At 37.2% G+C, this 21,028-nt stretch overlaps 1 protein-coding gene across 4 annotated transcripts in view; it reads right to left on the reverse strand.

Moving 5' to 3' along the window:
* LOC128213548 (dystrobrevin beta-like) overlaps positions 1-21,028 on the reverse strand; it is a 78,398-nt gene that overhangs the window by 41,634 nt on the left and 15,736 nt on the right. For 3 of the 4 annotated variants that reach the window (XM_052919365.1, XM_052919364.1, XM_052919367.1), the window contains exons 2-5: positions 4,062-4,163; positions 3,498-3,578; positions 2,702-2,915; positions 784-869 (exon numbers count right to left, since the gene is read on the reverse strand). In XM_052919365.1, coding sequence (XP_052775325.1) covers positions 784-869; positions 2,702-2,915; positions 3,498-3,578; positions 4,062-4,163 — 483 coding nt within the window. Of the gene's footprint in view, positions 1-783; positions 870-2,701; positions 2,916-3,497; positions 3,579-4,061; positions 4,164-14,012; positions 14,091-21,028 lie in introns of those variants that run through there. The other variant, XM_052919366.1, reaches the window with a different exon arrangement.

Below are 21,028 nucleotides of genomic sequence, written 5' to 3' on the forward strand. Positions count from 1 at the left end.
AATGGCAGCTGGAGACTGATATCTGTGTGAATATATCTGAAATACACAAATTATTATGGCAGCTGGAGACCGATATCTGGGTGAATATAATTTTTCTGAAATATACAATAATGGCAGCTGGAGACTGATATCTGGGTGAATATATCTGAAATATACAAATTATTATGGCAGCTGGAGACTGATATCTGCTTAAAAACATCCAAACTATGCAATAATAGTAAACAAGTGCAGATAAATGGAAATTTGAGCTGTCTTATTTCATGTTGTGAGAAAATGTTGACCGACATAATTATATTGTTTAAAAAAAATAATATTGTAGATACTTTTAAATGAAGCATCTTGTGACATCTTTACTATTGACAAACAGAGAGAGTACAGGTATGATAATTCTGACCAACGAATATTACCTAGAATAATGTCTCGTCACAAATTTCATAAGAAATCAGGATTAGAGATGAAATCATGTACAGCTACGAGCCTATTTCACGGCAATTAAGTGCACCACAAGTGGGCGTCAATGGTCTTCTACTTTTTTCTAAATCAGTCAAGTGAAATGACAAGACAAATATTTGAAACCTTAGTGATAAAACTTGCTTAACATGTGCATACTGTTAAAAAAGGAAAGGTAACACATTTATCACATAGATTTACAATCAGTTTCTAGCAAGTGCTTTCACTCCAACAATTCAGATAAAGAAGTTTTTGACAACTGCACTGCTTTGACAATGTCTTATCTTTACTTCGCAAAAACCGCTTTTGCCATCTAACACTCTAGAAACTTACATCTCAGCTTATCTATGAGTTTCCCGGAGCACAGGTGTGAAAGCGCCACCTTCAGGTAAAACACCTTCACTCTGCCATGACACGAGCTGAAATGTAGAAGCAAAATATTGCTGTGCTTTACTTTTGTGACACATCAATAGAAACTGTAATTTTCCAGAAACTTTAAACTGGGTCTATGCAATAAGAGCATCATGTGCTACTTAAAGGGACTGAACACCAGATTGGCACCAAAAAAAGTTTTTTTCTGTAACGCATCTTGGGACAATTGTTTAATAAAATGTTTTACTCTTTGATATCATAATTGTAAAAAATTCCAAAATGTAAAAAAAATTGAGTCGGAGACCGGGTTCCAACTGGTGTCGCCAAAATTGCAGTCCAGTGCTGTATCCACTGTGCTACGAAGGCTTACTCAAAACTAATGGAATATTTAAGCTATATACCTAACTTGGTAATATCACATGATAACATTGACTAGCCAATCACGTATAAGGAATGAATTCTACTAGGTAGACATACCTATTAATCTTTTTTAATGGAAAAATACGAAAAAACTGCGAAAACTGAATTAATTGTAAACTATGTAGTACTTTAGTTAGTAACTTTCAATGCATTGTACACATCGATACCAAGTTTATGTCAGTTTTCAACAATTTTCCTTTTTTTTCGCTATTTCATCATACGGAGTACAGCCCCTTTAAAGCTTTTTATTTATATGACCTGCTAATCAAACTACCAAAAAATGAATGCTGGGCCCATATTCATTAAATAAATGCTATAAATCTGAGGTTGAAAATCTTGATTTTCTAATGAAATAATGACTAAATGAAGCATCGATATTAAAAACTGCAGTATATGTTATATATGACTACTTTTACTTTAAATTTATGCTTTCTTCTTTTGTCAATAAAAGGAATATTAATGACTTTTGATCAAATTTTAAAATATTTAATTTTTGAGTCCACGATTCGCTCAGGCTCCAGTCATTAGTGAATACCAGCCCTTAGGCCATATTAACTAATGCTTGAGTTTGAGACTAAATATTGACAATATTTGTATGCCTGAGTGTAAAACATATTATTTGTAATGCACCAGTCAATTGTAACCACGGCCCCCTCCCCCCACACGTCCGGGGAATAGTGGGGACTTTGACTTTCGGTCAAGCCAACCCCGGCTAAAATCCCCGGGGAAGAACAGATATTAAAATCCCCGCCAAATGCCCCCACACCCCAGGGACCCTAGGTAAGGCCCATACCCTGCTATATTTAAAGCGATGACAAAACCACCACATTCACCCGGCACTGCGGGGCCACCTAAAAGGTAAAAAAAACAGCCCAATTCCCCGGCTATCCCCTGTATACCCCCGGACCTGGGGGGGTCATGGTTACAATTGACTGGTGCTCATCTGAGCTGGAGTCTTAAACTCAGCCTCGGGACAATAGTAAATATATATATTTAAAGGCCCAGTTAGGGCTCACAGCATCTTTTCAAGCTTTTTCTTTTTTAAAAAGATAGTGGTTTAAAACTTTATTTTATTACAAATCTGTCTACAAGCAGACTTTCTGTCTGTTAAGATCAATATTATAATCATTTTGCTTCCAGACTCTTTTTCAAAACAGGCCTTCACATATACATCACATTGTATTTCAAAATAGTGTTTCAATTTCTTATTTTCAAACACTTCCAGCATGTCTATATTATGCTCATTTATGTAATATTCTGTATTGACCAATCAGAAATTGAACACCATTGAATACCATAAATATGCTATCATCACTGGCCAATCACAATCTTCGATAAGCAACAATCATTGACTAATTACAACTCAAATATTCGCAAGCCAATCACAACTAACCTATCAAACAATCACTAGCCAATCACAATTCACCAATCAAACAATTACTAGCCAATTTCAACTCACCTATCATAAGCACTGATAAGCCAGTTGAGCAGCATGCTTGCTGACATTTTAACATCCACCTGGCGTGTGATGGGCACTCTTTTGTTCAGTTGCATGAAGATACTGGTCAGAATGGATTCCACCCTCGAAGCATTCAGTTCCGTGTCTGATTCCAGTGTGTTTAGGCCATTTTCACGAAAACATTCTATAATGTTCCAGATGTCAACCATTTCCACTGAATAAAAATAATCATTCTCCAATATAAAATATTTCTATAATACATTCAATATACATCTCCAACTTATATCACTTAAACAACTGTAGATAGCAATTACAATATATAATACATAATTACAGTAAATAATTGTCACCCTTAATTGCAAGGACTGAATAAGTGCATAGACAAAAAGAATCAGTTATTGACTTCGGGCATTAAGGTGACAACATGTTTTCGAAAAATTGATCTGATAGAAAGTTCTTCAAAATTAATAAAAATATATTTGTCACTGCTTAACAAACAATGCAGAACAACAGTTCTGGTAGTCTTCCAATATTTAGGATAATACAACCACATCAAACAAACAAAATAATTTATTGAATAAGGAAGATGATACAAGTTCTGCAATTTGAAGTATTTCTTCACAATCATGCAATTATAAATGGATTTTAGTGAATTTTTTGTGCCATATAATTTCAATATTTATGCATACTGACTACTCCAAGGTCAAAATGGGAAGAATTGATAAAATCCTTCCATCAGAAACTGTTAGACTGTATTAGACTGTATTGGACTATATTAGGAGAATATGTCACTTACAGTTTGTCTTCTTCTGGATGTATCTCAGTTTACAGGCGGTGCGGTAGGTGGCAAATCGAATAACGTCAAAGTTCTGCGCCCCTTGGCAAACAACAAGAATGTGTTAATGGAATATGGCAAAAACAGCTTAAATCATGATGTCCTTTGACAACATTCAGTCTGATCTCAGCAAGACTCCTTGTGCATGTGTTAATGAAATATATCATGGAAATACTAGTCCTAGAAAGGTTTATAACTGTAGAAATTCATTAACTCACAAACCAATAATGATTTTCCAAAAGAAACGTCAACTGTTATAAGAATAACATATTTTTTTTAAAACCTTATGAGTCATAAATTTTTCATAGAAGTCTTTAAATATCAAAAGCAGAGGCTATATATAAAGACTCATATCCATAAAAGCCCAGTGAAGAGACCTGGTGAACATTACCCATGTCGAAAAATATTAGCTCACTGAACTTATGTTTCTTGTGAGCATATACCCAAGTTCAAATAAAGATTCTTGTATCCTGAATAGATTGAAAATCATGTCTCTGAAAACACAAGACAACATGCAATGCCTACTCATGTCTGTGATGAGTTGCCGGTTGCCTATCAGTTTCTGCTGAGTGGGGCTAAGATCGTCCAGCCCTCCATCTAGGCCCCCTCCTGGCCCTGACACGAACCCTGTAATGAAAACATAGGGTCAATAATGGGTAAATGGGATACACATGGGTAAAAACATGTAAACTGCCCTACAAAACCCAACCCTTCCTCTCCTAGCCCCACTACAACCTACAACAGAAGTACCGCCCACTAGGGTAAACATAGGAGAAGTAAGTCCCCACGGTGATTCAACCCCCGTCCCTTCTTGGTACTTTATAGGCCCCGACAAAAATTCTGTGTGAGCAGAGAACATATTGATACGTCATGTTGCTATTTTAGAGAACAAAATATACATGGCACTCTGACATTCCGAATAAACTACAATCAAACACACGTTCAGTCTCTTAAATCTTTTATAAAGCAAGTGAAATTGCCAATTTCCACTCTGGTAATTTGTGTTTAAAACAATAGAGGAACAAGCATCCCATTAAATATCCCTCTAGACTGCAGTACTGTGAAATCCTCCCATTAGAGTTAATTATTTAAAATGAATCCCTTTTGGTATTCAACAATCATAATAATTTACACATTCATTTCATGCACTTCTCTTCTTATTGTTATATTTTATTGTTTGAAGGAGAGTATATTAGAGGAACATTCTGTAAAACTGCTAGCAGGTTAGAATTTTAAACAGAAGCACCATTGAGCAAACACCAACACTAGTCTGTTTTTGTTGAGCGAGTCGAAAAAGGGGCATAACTCAATGATTCTTAAAGCTAAGTGTACCTTGCTCTAGATGTGCGTATTGTCTTTGGCAACTTGTGTACCCAGTTCCATTCAAATATCTTTAATGGTTCTTGAGTTATGGCCAAATAAACAATCTACACAACACCAAGGCCATCGCTATAGCCAAACTTTTATTACTTCAAACAACAGAAAAGTAAAAAGAATATAATGTTTCAAAAAGAATGTATAAATTATTATCTTTAATGCAAGTTATAAGAGCATGTTATAAAGCTGCATTCTCAAAGATTTACCGATTTGACAACTTTTTTATTTTTTGCCATGGAATGAGCCAATTTTTGTGCACAAGCCTGAAAACCAGTGCTAAAGCACTGATGACTAGAGGTCAGATCATACTTTTTTATATTAACATTCGAAAATTTATGATTTATGGCTAAATGCATTTCTTACGCTTTAAAAAACACATAAAACCCCAAATTTTTATCATAAATATGAAAACCTGCCATCAGATTTTTTGTCAGCAGTCTTATAACACTCAGGTTTCTTTGCTTTTTCACCAAAATTGGCTTTTTCACCAAAATAGGCCTGTTCCAAGATAAAAAATAAAACAGTTAGTTGTCAAAAGGTTTAATCTGTGAAAGTGCAGCTTTAAGAGCAAAATAATGATAGATATTTTCTAAACATATTTAGAATTTCAAATTGTTCTATAATATTAGCATTTTCAACAATATATATATATGCCTGTGTAATATTATAGATTGTGAAACATCTCCAAAACAAAAACAGGCAGTAACTGATCTCACAGACCTAACAAAAGCTTCCCCTCAATGAATAATACAGGAAGCAAGAAATCATAAAACACAGTATCAATGGCATTGTAAATGATATTATTCATGATGAAGTTTATGAGGACATGAGCAAACATAAGATGTCATGCAGCAAAGTTACAGTATGTTTTATTACCCTTCATGAATTAAAATATTAATAAAACAATATTACCCGAGCTATCACTGAGGTGAAAAATACCCTACCAGGTATATATACCGGTATATTTTATATGTCACAGGTAGACACAGGAATGGATAAATGTTGTGTTTCAGAATTAACAGCATTGACATGCGCATTATAAAACTGGTCAACATTCTGCTATTGTTATAACAGCCTAATTAACATTTTCAAATCATATTTCAATAAATTATAAGTCAAGGGCCATAACTCTTGCAAGACAATTTAAAATGTCACACAAATTGCAAGTGCACAATTTCCTATGTCGACCATTGACCAATATTCCCATAAGGTTTCATGTGTTTAAGTGCAATACTGTCTCTAATTCAAGGGCCATAACTCTTGTTCAACAAAGTGAAATGTCACAGAAACAGCAGGTGCACTATTTCCCAAACTGACCAACACTGTAAGTGTTATGAAGTTACATGTGAAACTATTGCACATGCTTTTGGAGTTATGACACAATGTTTTGAAACAGGACAGAATATATGTAGCTCCAATGCAGCCCTAAGATATATCTTTCCAGATTTACAAGGGAGACAAGCATGATTGATGAAATTGTCCCCCCTGTCTTTCAGATCAGTTTCTACCTCAAAGACAACATATTTATCCTTTACAATTGACCACATGATACATGTATACAAACCTGGAAAAATTATCTACATACAAGCACAAGGACAAAGTTGACAGAGATATTCAGAAACAAAAATCAGTGAAATATAAAAAACATATGGTAATTTGAACCACACACATCTATTTTTAAACAAAATGTGCAAAGCTCGAACCAAACGTGAAGTGTCAAAACAAAATTATTTGATCAGATCGGACCAAAAACAAACAGGATGAATGTAACTGTGGCAGATAAGGTAGTTAACCAAACGCACAGGAAAGCTGATAACAACAACAACAGCTGTCAGCAATAACAGCAGCACCACCTTTTTCTTGAAGTTCCCGGTTGATGTTTTGAATAACATTGGCAAACCGTTGCTGGTTATGCAGTAGGTTCTCTGTATTTAACATGGCTCTGTCGTTGAAATTCCCTCCGTCAAATCATATCCTATTTACTGATAAAAGTTTGGGGGTCGTGTATTAGTCTTGACTCTGTCCGCAGGCATGGTGGGAAAAAACTGTCACATATTAACCACAATCTTAAATACTTGGCTTAAGGCCTAAAAAAACACACATTTGGTTAACTGACCCTACCTATGTAATAGGCCCTACCTGCCATTTTTATATTTACATATTTTTTCTTTTAATTTTCTTTTAAAGTGTTTTTAATATGTAGTTTGAAACTTTTACGGCTTCATACATAAGAATACTTTTAACACGGTATCCTCAAATCATGAAAATAACATTCTTATATAAAGCCTAATCAAAATATAAATAAGAAAAAGCTTACCTACCCTCTCTGTTTTTGAAAAGGATGTATCCCTAACCAGACAAATTTTTGGGGGCCTAACAAGAGATGAAATGAAGTTTTTTTGCATTAAAAAAACTCATTTATTTTACTGAAAATATCATTAGATGATGATACTGACAAACTGATTGAAATGACTTGATGTTCAGTGCACCATCATCTGTTATTTCTATTATATGTTATTAGTTCTCAGTAATTAAAACATGCTTGTTGTTCTTTCACATATTGTTCATTCATATTTAAACCTACATTTTTTCAGCAATGAAATTGAAGGACATGACAATTGTACTTTTAGACTTGAAATGAACTAGCAGTAACCTTGAGGTATGGCCTATTTAACTGTGTTCAACCTTGACCTTTGACCTTAACTGATCTCAAAATCAACCTGACATCTACTGTTCTACTATTCAAGACCAACTGGCATACCATGTATGAATTTCCTGGGTGCAAGCATTCTTAAGATATTGGGCAGAACATTTTTCAGAATAAGGTCACTGTTTTCCACCTGAAGGTCACTGCAACCTTGACCTTTGACCTACTTATTTCAAAAACAATAGGGGTCATCTACTAGTCATGACCAACTTGCATACCAAGTATGAAATTCCTGGACCCAAAGGTTCTTAAATTATTGAGCAGAAACCTTTTTGTTACCACAAGGTCACTGTGACCTTGACCTTTGACCTGCTGATCTAAAATAATCAATAGGGGCCATCTACTGGTCATGACCAACCTGCATACTAAGTATGAAGTTCCAGGGTCCAAGTGCTCTATAGATATTGAGTGGAAAAGGAAGTGCTCATGGACAGGGCAGAAACAATATGTCTCCCCATGAGTATTAGCTGGACAATTACTTACTTATTTAGGTGGTTCAATCGAAACTTTTTGAGAACCCTGTAAATCTTCATGGTTGTTTACCCACCATGTGCTTTGCAATTTGATATAAATTTACATAAAATGATAAAATTATTACGCCCAGGTGAAAACAGTTCATAACATCAAAGTATACTTGGCTATAAATTCTTCAGCAGATTTGATATTAGGCGTAATAAATAATATGTTGGCTTCTGAGGTTTCACATCCACCTGAGAATTAGGATAATTTAGATGAGTCAGTAATGGGCTTGCTGGGTAGAGGTTGGCTAGTAATAGGGCTCACTTAAATCCCACCAAAATCAGCTCACATTCCTAAGTAACACATGAACATTGTAACATAAATTGTATGGTATTATGTAATCAAGCCTGATTGTTGGTGTACTGTTTTCTAGATAAATGATTCAGATTAACTTTAACATTTACCCAAAGAAAACAAATCTCATTATTGCCAAGGAAACCAGCTCATATTTTGTTACCCTGTATCCCCTGCACAATTGGAGCAACTGTTTAGAACGTATTTATCTTGTTTTCTCCCAGAACTTGTATTTTTTATTCTGAAAACCAATTCAGAAAACATAATGCTCAAGCTTAATTAGGTTTATGAGAATAATTTTGAAATCTCAGCTGCAGATCATTTTGCTCCCTGGAAAAACTACCTGGATATTAGCTTAAGTTTAGAAGATTGGGTGGATAAGAGTGTCCTGATCAAGGAAATAAATAAATTGTGCAGATTTCTCATTTTCAACCTTTTTCAGGGTTTTACTTATATCATTATATAAACTCCTACATATCTATTATGTACAACACTCTCAAGTCCATCCATGGATTAACATTGCTCTTAAGGGTCCGTAAATAAAGATACTCTTAATAGCCCATAAATTTACAATGCTCTGAAGAGTCCAGGAATTTTCAATACTCTTAAGAGTCAATGAATTAACAATGTTCTCAAAAGTCCAGGAATTTACGACACCCTCAAAAGTCCATGTGTTAACAAAACTCCCAAGAGTCCATCAATTAAAACTCTCTATTATATCCCATAAAATTACGATTCTCTCAAGAGAGCATGAATTAACAATGCTCTAAAGAGTCCATGGATTTACAATGCTCCCCAAACTCACAATTCTCTGAAGAGCTAGTCCATGGATTTACAATGCTCCCCAAACTCACAATTCTCTGTAGAGCTAGTCTATGGATTTACAATGCTCCCCAAACTCACAATTCTCTGAAGAGCTAGTCCATGGATTTACAATGCTCCCCAAACTCACAATTCTCTGAAGAGCTAGTCCATGGATTTACAATGCTCCCCAAACTCACAATTCTCTGAAGAGCTAGTCCATGGATTTACAATGCTCCCCAAACTCACAATTCTCTGAAGAGCTAGTCCATGGATTTACAATGCTCCCCAAACTCACAATTCTCTGAAGAGCTAGTCCATGGATTTACAATGCTCCCCAAACTCACAATTCTCTGAAGAGCTAGTCCATGGATTTACAATGCTCCCCAAACTCACAATTCTCTGAAGAGCTAGTCCATGGATTTACAATGCTCCCCAAACTCACAATTCTCTGAAGAGCTAGTCCATGGATTTACAATGCTCCCCAAACTCACAATTCTCTGAAGAGCTAGTCCATGGATTTACAATGCTCCCCAAACTCACAATTCTCTGAAGAGCTAGTCCATGGATTTACAATGCTCCCCAAACTCACAATTCTCTGAAGAGCTAGTCCATGGATTTACAATGCTCCCCAAACTCACAATTCTCTGAAGAGCTAGTCCATGGATTTACAATGCTCCCCAAACTCACAATTCTCTGAAGAGCTAGTCCATGGATTTACAATGCTCCCCAAACTCACAATTCTCTGAAGAGCTAGTCCATGGATTTACAACACACTCAAGAGCCCCATGAAGTGATGATCTTCATGGTGGTTTTAAAAATACTTGCTCTAAACAAGATAAATTATTATTTTATTTATTCAAAAACCAAAAAAATTGAATATTCGAATACTGATTTTGACATTCGAATACCAAACGTTTGATCAAATATTTGAATATTCGAATATTTGTTTGCATCCCTACTCTAAACTCTTCTCAATTTCATCATCCTAAACAATTGATTCAATTCTGTCTTCAATTCAAACAACTTTTATATCAAGTTAAAGCAATATTTATTTCATGAAAATATATTGACACAACTCATATTAATCATATATCATTGTAAGAATTGAGGAGATAGCTAAGAGTTATTTCATTTATACCTCTCTTCTTGTCTCCAGTTTACTTATCCATCAAGTAAATTAAAAAAAATCTTCAGAAATAAAATTTCTCTCAAATATGTACAGATCTCTCTTGTCCATATAATGAGCTAATATTTGTTCTGTAAAACTAGAAAGGAAGCAAGTTGTCTGTAGTTAATTTTCATGAAACATTCTTTATGAATACATTTAAAGGCCCACATGATCAATCATTTTCTCATTTTTCCTCTAAATATTGAACTACTCTTTACACCTTTGTCTTTTAGTATCAAAGTTAATACCTTAGACAATATAAATTGATTGCTTTAATTAAAGCGGCTGTCTCAAGTATGATAAAATAGCGAAAAAATTGTCGAAAACTGACATAAACTTGGCATCGATGTGTACAATGCATTGAAACTTACTAACTGAAGTACCACATAGTTTACAATTTATTTAAGTATAGCAGTTATTTCGTATTTTTCCATTAAAAATGATTACTGGGTATGTCTACCCAGTAGAATGCATTCCTTATGCATGATTGGCTAGTCGGTGTTATCAAGTGATATTACCGAGGTAGGTGTATAGCTTAATTATGTCACCTGTCTAGAATAAGCCTTTGTAGCTCAGTGAGTAAGATGCTGGACTTCAATTTTGGCGACGCGGGTTCGAACCCAGTCTCTGACACAATTTTTTTTTACCTTTTGGTATTTTTTTACAATTATGATATCAAAGCATAACACATTCTATTAGATAATTGTCCTGAGATTTGTTACAGAAAAAAACTTTTTTTGGTGCCAATCTGTGACACAGTCCTTTTAAGCTATTGCTAAGATATTATAGTTTAGGTAATAGCTTATGCACCAGTCAATTGTAACTCTGCCCCCCCCCCGGTCCAGGGATTAGCGGGGACTTTGACTTTCGGTCCAGCCAAGCCCGGGTAAAATCCCCGCCATGCAGGGGATGAACTGCTTGTAAAATCCCTGCAAAATGCCCCGCACCCCAGGGACACTAGGTAAGACACATTCCCACTATCTTTGGCAAGAGGACAAATCACTGCAGGCCACCTGGAAGTTAAAAACACGGCCCCTTTCCCAGGCTATCCCTAGTGGTTACAATTGACTGGTGCATAAGTTATCAATTTAAAGACATAAACAAGATTGATTCATTCAAACAAACTGAATTCCTCCAGGATTGATGAATTAGTTTCTCAGAAATTCCTTAGAGATTTTATTCTTCCCTCCCATCGATAAACACAATACATATATATATTACCTGTCAAGAAATAAAGTCCACCTAGCACAGGTAGGCAAAGTTTTAATTTTCATAAAGACATTCAATTAAATTATAGCATATAATTATAGTGGTTGAAATTATTTATGTATACTGATAAGGCAAGCCCTCAGTGTTCTTAATAAGAACCGGCTGCCGGCCAAAATGGACGGTTCAAATGGCAATAGGGCCAGTTCAAATTTGGAAAACTAAATGATTTTTCAGTAGAATAAGTAAAAGCTGGTCGGTTAGTAAAAGCTGGTCAGTTCTTTTACTATTTGAGACGGTTCAACCGAAACTTATTGAGAACCCTGAGCCCTTTACAAGCATTTTAGTTATTATATTCATTATTAGAAATTTTAACACTATGAACGGAAGTTATTGTTTTAATCATTTTGAAGCAAGATGGCAATGCATGTTGTTGTTGTGTTTTTCCCCCCATGAATACCAAGAGCATGACTTTTGTCATGTATGCATGGCAGCCATGGTGGTGTTGCTGTCTTCATGGAAACTTATATGTTGACCATTAATTAAAACCTGTTTAAGATTTAATAACTGCATACGAGTCTTTAAGTCTAAAAACATCAATCACCTTTTAGGATAAGTTATATTTAAGTATGCCTTGACTCAGTGTGTATATACCACGTGATAAATTACTTCATATATGCTACGTCGTTTAAAGTCTTTTTTTAAATCAAAATATTGCCTTCCGACGTAGCATTTATGACGCAATTTATCACGTGGTATACACACACCGTACTGACAAGCATCAAAATTGCATGAAAAGCCCTTGATTTTATCATTGATGACGTTTGCTTAATATTTCCAATAATTTTGCAGTTTAAAACAGCATGTAATCTTAACATATCTACATTTAATATTACAATTACTTGCATACATGTTACATTATGACCAATATATTGAAGATTCAACTAAAAAGCACTGTGCGTAAAACGCTGATCAATGATGATTTTCAAAATTATATATCTTTAATAATACAGTTGAAAACCGTTAATCTGAAATTGTAGGGACCTAAATATTTATTTCAAAATAGCAATATTTCGGATTAACAACTTTCTGAAAATTCACAAATTAAAGATGACGTGAAATATTCAGTTGTGAATATTGCAATGTCAGTTGTTCTGCTATTGGATTGGTTTAAAAATGATTTCAACTAGGGATGGCAACGAGTACCCGAGTACTCGAGTACTTGATCGTACGTCCGAGTACTCGAGTACCAAATCACTACTCGATTACTCAGAAAAAAAAAAAATCTATAAAAATCACCAAATACACGAGTTACAGACAAAATATCAGATCTGGTTGGTTGCCAAGAGGACAATATATGGTCCCTCTAATCCCTGCTGTGTACACAATTGTCAATTAGTTGACAGTTGTTGTGATAGTTGCAAACTGTCAACAAAGGACCGCTATTTCAAATTAGCACTGATGTCAATTAGCCAAGTTTTGATAGCGGAACTTTCACCTACACAATTCTATTGTATACCAATTAAAGACCTTTCACCAAACAATGGACGCTTACGAGCGAAAGAGTATCGACCGTTACGAGAATTGATTTCTTAATGGTAGTATTTTAACTATTTTTGCAATGATTATAATCACAATTGATTGGTTGATATTTTAAATCAAGAATTATGAATATTAATGAGGTAAACAACAATAACACAGTACGAAAAACTATCATTCTAAAAAAATAATTTGTAGAGTAAACAACTGAACAACTGAACTTCATATTGAATTACGTTCACTATTTTTATGTATGCTATTAATTTTCGTTCATTGTAATTCTGATTGTTGTTCATTTCTGCAGTGCATACTTGTATAAAATGAAACAAATAAGACACATTAAAAGCCTGAAACAACATTTTTTTTCTTTTTATATCATTTTTGGTTAAAATACGTAATGAAAGTTTACTTTAAAGGTGAAAATGACCATTAATACGACCAACGCACAATATACGTCATTAACGATACAATAAAATTATGTATACGCAATCTTGTCTTTGCGAACACATATTCAATTTTTCCGAGTAATCGAGTACCCGAGTACTCGATCGAAAGATCGTCCGAGTACTCAAGTATTAATTTTACTACTCGTTGCCATCCCTAATTTCAACCATTACACAGTTTTATCGGAAAATGCCTATTGCAAAAAAAATCTCCCTTAATTTAATGCTAGGGTTAGTTATAAAAAAAATATTGCAAAATACTTCTTTAATTTAAAGGACTGAAAAAACAAAAACAAATGGTATAAAAACATTGATGTAAAACTGTAACAAATAATTTTACTTTCATTAAACTAAAAGTTGACTGTTGAACTTATTTCAGAAATATGATACCTTTGGTAACATTAGAAGCCATTACTTACTTTTGTGGTAAAAACATTAAATCATGAGGACGCAGTCTTTAACACAGCTTCAAATAACTATCCGAAAACTGATCGACATCTTACTCTGACAGAGAGAAATGGCACGAGAACAGATACCACAAGTACAATGTATCATTCAGGAATAATCGAGTTCTTTATGAAATATTAATGGCTGTCACTGTTACAATCTTTAAGTTGTGTGATGCTGAATGAGAGGCTAACACATTGTCTCGATATTTTCAGACAGATGTTTTAGCATTGCAGTACTGCAGTGGACACATTGTCTCAGGGATTGTCAGACAGATGTTATATCATCACAGTACTGCAGTGAACACATTGTCTCAGGTATTGTCAGACACCTGTTATACCATCACAATACAGCAGTGAACACATTGTCTCAGGGATTGTCAGACACCTGTTATATAATCACAGTACAGCAGTGAACACATTGTCTTAGGGATTGTCAGACACCTGTTATATCATCACAGTACAGCAGTGAACACATTGTCCCAGAGAGTGTCAGACACCTGTTATACCATCACAATACAGTAGTGAACACATTGTCTCAGAGATTGTCAGACACCTGTTATACCATCACAGTACAGCAGTGAACACATTGTCTCAGAGATTGTCAGACACCTGTTATACCATCACAATACTGCAGTGAACACATTGTCTCAGAGAGTGTCAGACACCTGTTATACCATCACAGTACAGCAGTGAACACATTGTCTCAGAGAGTGTCAGACACCTGTTATACCATCACAATACTGCAGTGAACACATTGTCTCAGAGAGTGTCAGACACCTGTTATACTATCACAGTACAGCAGTGAACACATTGTCTCAGAGATTGTCAGTCACCTGTTATATCATCACAGTACTGCAGTGATTACATTGTCTCAGAGATTGTCAGACACCTGTTATACCATCACAGTACTGCAGTGAACACATTGTCTCAGAGATTGTCAGTCACCTGTTATATCATCACAATACTGCAGTGAACACATTGTCTCAGAGAGTGTCAGACACCTGTTATACCATCACAATACTGCAGTGAACACATTGTCTCAGAGAGTGTCAGACACCTGTTATACCATCACAATACTGCAGTGAACACATTGTCTCAGATAGTGTCAGACACCTGTTATACTATCACAGTACTGCAGTGAACACATTGTCTCAGGGAGTGTCAGACACCTGTTATACCATCACAGTACTGCAGTGAACACATTGTCTCAAGGATTGTCAGACACCTGTTATACCATCACAGTACAGCAGTGAACACATTGTCTCAGAGATTGTCAGACACCTGTTATACCATCACAGTACTGCAGTGAACACATTGTCTCAGAGAGTGTCAGACACCTGTATACCATCACAGTACAGCAGTGAACACATTGTCTCAGAGAGTGTCAGACACCTGTTATACCATCACAGTACAGCAGTGAACACATTGTCTCAGAGATTGTCAGACACCTGTTATACCATCACAATACTGCAGTGAACACATTGTCTCAGAGAGTGTCAGACACCTGTTATACCATCACAGTACAGCAGTGAACACATTGTCTCAGAGAGTGTCAGATACCTGTTATACCATCACAGTACTGCAGTGAACACATTGTCCCAGAGATTGTCAGACACCTGTTATACCATCACAATACTGCAGTGAACACATTGTCTCAGAGAGTGTCAGACACCTGTTATACCATCACAATACTGCAGTGAACACATTGTCTCAGAGAGTGTCAGACACCTGTTATACCATCACAGTACTGCAGTGAACACATTGTCTCAGAGAGTGTCAGACACCTGTTATACCATCACAATACTGCAGTGAACACATTGTCTCAGATATTGTCAGACACCTGTTATACCATCACAGTACAGCAGTGAACACATTGTCTCAGGGCATTTCAGACACCTGTTATACCATCACAATACTGCAGTGGACACATTGTCTCAGAGATTGTCAGACACCTGTTATACCATCACAGTACAGCAGTGAACACATTGTCTCAGAGAGTGTCAGAGACCTGTTATTCCATCACAGTACAGCAGTGAACACATTGTCTCAGATATTGTCAGACACCTGTTATATCATCACAATACAGCAGTGAACACATTGTCTCAGAGAGTGTCAGAGACCTGTTATTCCATCACAGTACAGCAGTGAACACATTGTCTCAGAGAGTGTCAGAGACCTGTTATTCCATCACAGTACAGCAGTGAACACATTGTCCCAGAGAGTGTCAGACACCTGTTATACCATCACAGTACAGCAGTGAACACATTGTCTCAGAGAGTGTCAGAGACCTGTTATACAATCACAGTACAGCAGTGAACACATTGTCTCAGAGAGTGTCAGACACCTGTTATACCATCACAGTACAGCAGTGAACACATTGTCTCAGAGAGTGTCAGACACCTGTTATACCATCACAGTACAGCAGTGAACACATTGTCTCAGAGATTGTCAGACACCTGTTATACAATCACAGTACAGCAGTGAACACATTGTCTCAGGGATTGTCAGACACCTGTATACCATCACAGTACAGCAGTGAACACATTGTCTCAGAGATTGTCAGACACCTGTTATACCATCACAGTATTACAGTGAACACATTGTCTCAGAGAGTGTCAGACACCTGTTATACAATCACAGTACAGCAGTGAACACATTGTCTCAGGGATTGTCAGACACCTGTTATACCATCACAATACTGCAGTGAACACATTGTCTCAGAGAGTGTCAGACACCTGTTATACCATCACAATACTGCAGTGAACACATTGTCTCAGAGAGTGTCAGACACCCGTTATACCATCACAGTACTGCAGTGAACACATTGTCTCAGAGATTGTCAGACACCTGTTATACCATCACAATACTGCAGTGAACACATTGTCCCAGAGAGTGTCAGACACCTGTTATACCATCACAATACTGCAGTGAACACATTGTCTCAGAGATTGTCAGACACCTGTTATACCATCACAGTACAGCAGTGAACACATTGTCCCAGAGAGTGTCAGAGACCTGTTATTCCATCACAATACTGCAGTGAACACATTGTCTCAGAGAATGTCAGACACCTGTTATACCATCACAGTACAGCAGTGATTACATTGTCTCAGAGAGTGTCAGACACCTGTTATACCATCACAATACTGCAGTGATTACATTGTCTCAGAGATTGTCAGACACCTGTTATACCATCACAATACTGCAGTGAACACATTGTCTCAGAGAGTGTCAGACACCTGTTATACCATCACAATACTGCAGTGAACACATTGTCTCAGAGAGTGTCAGACACCTGTTATACCATCACAATACTGCAGTGAACACATTGTCTCAGAGAGTGTCAGACACCTGTTATATCATCACAATACTGCAGTGAACACATTGTCTCAGAGAGTGTCAGACACCCGTTATACCATCACAATACAGCAGTGAACACATTGTCTCAGAGATTGTCAGTCACCTGTTATATCATCACAATACAGCAGTGAACATATTGTCTCAGAGATTGTCAGTCACCTGTTATATCATCACAATACAGCAGTGAACACATTGTCTCAGAGATTGTCAGTCACCTGTTATATCATCACAATACAGCAGTGAACATATTGTCTCAGAGAGTGTCAGTCACCTGTTATATCATCACAATACTGCAGTGAACACATTGTCTCAGAGAGTGTCAGACACCCGTTATACCATCACAATACAGCAGTGAACACATTGTCTCAGAGATTGTCAGTCACCTGTTATATCATCACAATACAGCAGTGAACATATTGTCTCAGAGAGTGTCAGACACCTGTTATACCATCACAGTACAGCAGTGAACACATTGTCCCAGAGAGTGTCAGACACCTGTTATACCATCACAGTACAGCAGTGAACACATTGTCTCAGAGATTGTCAGTCACCTGTTATATCATCACAATACAGCAGTGAACATATTGTCTCAGAGAGTGTCAGACACCTGTTATACCATCACAGTACAGCAGTGAACACATTGTCTCAGAGAGTGTCAGACACCTGTTATACCATCACAGTACAGCAGTGATTACATTGTCTCAGAGATTGTCAGACACCTGTTATACCATCACAGTACTGCAGTAAACACATTGTCTCAGAGATTGTCAGACACCTGTTATACCATCACAGTACAGCAGTGAACACATTGTCTCAGAGAGTGTCAGACACCTGTTATACCATCACAGTACTGCAGTGAACACATTGTCTCAGAGAGTGTCAGACACCTGTTATACCATCACAGTACAGCAGTGAACACATTGTCTCAGAGAGTGTCAGACACCTGTTATACCATCACAGTACTGCAGTGAACACATTGTTGCAGAGAGTGTCAGACACCTGTTATACCATCACAGTACTGCAGTGAACACATTGTCTCAGAGATTGTCAGACACCTGTTATACCATCACAGTACAGCAGTGAACACATAGTCTCAGAGATTGTCAGACACCTGTTATACCATCACAGTACAGCAGTGAACACATTGTCTCAGAGATTGTCAGTCACCTGTTATACCATCACAGTACAGCAGTGAACACATTGTCTCAGAGATTGTCAGTCACCTGTTATACCATCACAGTACTGCAGTGAACACATTGTCTCAGAGATTGTCAGACACCCGTTATACCATCACAGTACAGCAGTGAACAAATTGTCTCAGAGATTGTCAGACACCCGTTATACCATCACAGTACTGCAGTGAACACATTGTCTCAGAGATTGTCAGACACCCGTTATACCATCACAGTACTGCAGTGAACACATTGTCTCAGAGAGTGTCAGACACCCGTTATACCATCACAATACTGCAGTGAACACATTGTCTCAGAGATTGTCAGACACCTGTTATACCATCACAGTACTGCAGTGAAAACATTGTCTCAGGGATTGTCAGACACCTGTTATACCATCACAATACTGCAGTGAACACATTGTCTCAGGGATTGTCAGACAGATGTTATACCATCACAATACTGCAGTGAACACATTGTCTCAGAGATTGTCAGACACCTGTTATACCATCACAATACTGCAGTGAACACATTGTCTCAGGGATTGTCAGACAGATGTTATACCATCACAATACTGCAGTGAACACATTGTCTCAGAGATTGTCAGACACGTGTTATACCATCACAGTCCTGCAGTGAACACATTGTCTCAGAGATTGTCAGACACCTGTTATACCATCACAATACTGCAGTGAACACATTGTCTCAGAGATTGTCAGACACCTGTTATACCATCACAATACTGCAGTGAACACATTGTCTCAGAGATTGTCAGACACCTGTTATACCATCACAATACTGCAGTGAACACATTGTCTCACGGATTGTCAGACACCTGTTATACCATCACAGTACAGCAGTGAACACATTGTCTCAGAGATTGTCAGACACCTGTTATACCATCACAGTACAGCAGTGAACACATTGTCTCAGAGAGTGTCAGACACCTGTTAAACCATCACAATACTGCAGTGAACACATTGTCTCAGATATTGTCAGACACCTGTTATACCATCACAGTACAGCAGTGAACACATTGTCTCAGGGCGTTTCAGACACCTGTTATACCATCACAATACTGCAGTGAACACATTGTCTCAGAGATTGTCAGACACCTGTTATACCATCACAGTACTGCAGTGAACACATTGTCTCAGAGAGTGTCAGACACCTGTTATACCATCACAGTACTGCAGTGAACACATTGTCTCAGAGATTGTCAGACACCTGTTATACCATCACAGTACAGCAGTGAACACATTGTCTCAGAGAGTGTCAGACACCTGTTATACCATCACAGTACAGCAGTGAACACATTGTCTCAGAGAGTGTCAGACACCTGTTATACCATCACAGTACAGCAGTGAACACATTGTCTCAGAGATTGTCAGACACCTGTTATACCATCACAGTACAGCAGTGAACACATTGTCCCAGAGAGTGTCAGACACCTGTATACCATCACAATACTGCAGTGAACACATTGTCTCAGAGATTGTCAGACACCTGTTATACCATCACAGTACAGCAGTGAACACATTGTCCCAGAGAGTGTCAGACACCTGTTATACCATCACAATACTGCAGAGAACACATTGTCTCAGAGAGTGTCAGACACCTGTTATACCATCACAGTACAGCAGTGATTACATTGTCTCAGAGAGTGTCAGACACCTGTTATACCATCACAATACTGCAGTGATTACATTGTCTCAGAGATTGTCAGACACCTGTTATACCATCACAATACTGCAGTGAACACATTGTCTCAGAGAGTGTCAGACACCTGTTATACCATCACAATACTGCAGTGAACACATTGTCTCAGAGATTGTCAGTCACCTGTTATATCATCACAATACAGCAGTGAACACATTGTCTCAGAGAGTGTCAGACACCTGTTATACCATCACAGTACAGCAGTGAACACATTGTCCCAGAGAGTGTCAGACACCTGTTATACCATCACAGTACAGCAGTGATTACATTGTCTCAGAGATTGTCAGACACCTGTTATACCATCACAGTACTGCAGTAAACACATTGTCTCAGAGATTGTCAGACACCTGTTATACCATCACAGTACAGCAGTGAACACATTGTCTCAGAGAGTGTCAGACACCTGTTATACCATCACAGTACTGCAGTGAACACATTGTCTCAGAGAGTGTCAGACACCTGTTATACCATCACAGTACAGCAGTGAACACATTGTCTCATAGATTGTCAGACACCTGTTATACCATCACAGTACAGCAGTGAACACATTGTCTCAGAGAGTGTCAGACACCTGTTATATCATCACAGTACAGCAGTGAACACATTGTCTCAGAGAGTGTCAGACACCTGTTATACCATCACAGTACTGCAATCACATTGTCTCAGAGAGTGTCAGACACCTGTTATACCATCACAATACAGCAGTGAACACATAGTCTCAGAGATTGTCAGACA

Source organism: Mya arenaria, chromosome 13 (assembly GCF_026914265.1).
Source record: "Mya arenaria isolate MELC-2E11 chromosome 13, ASM2691426v1".
In the NCBI taxonomy this organism is placed as follows: domain Eukaryota; kingdom Metazoa; phylum Mollusca; class Bivalvia; order Myida; family Myidae; genus Mya; species Mya arenaria.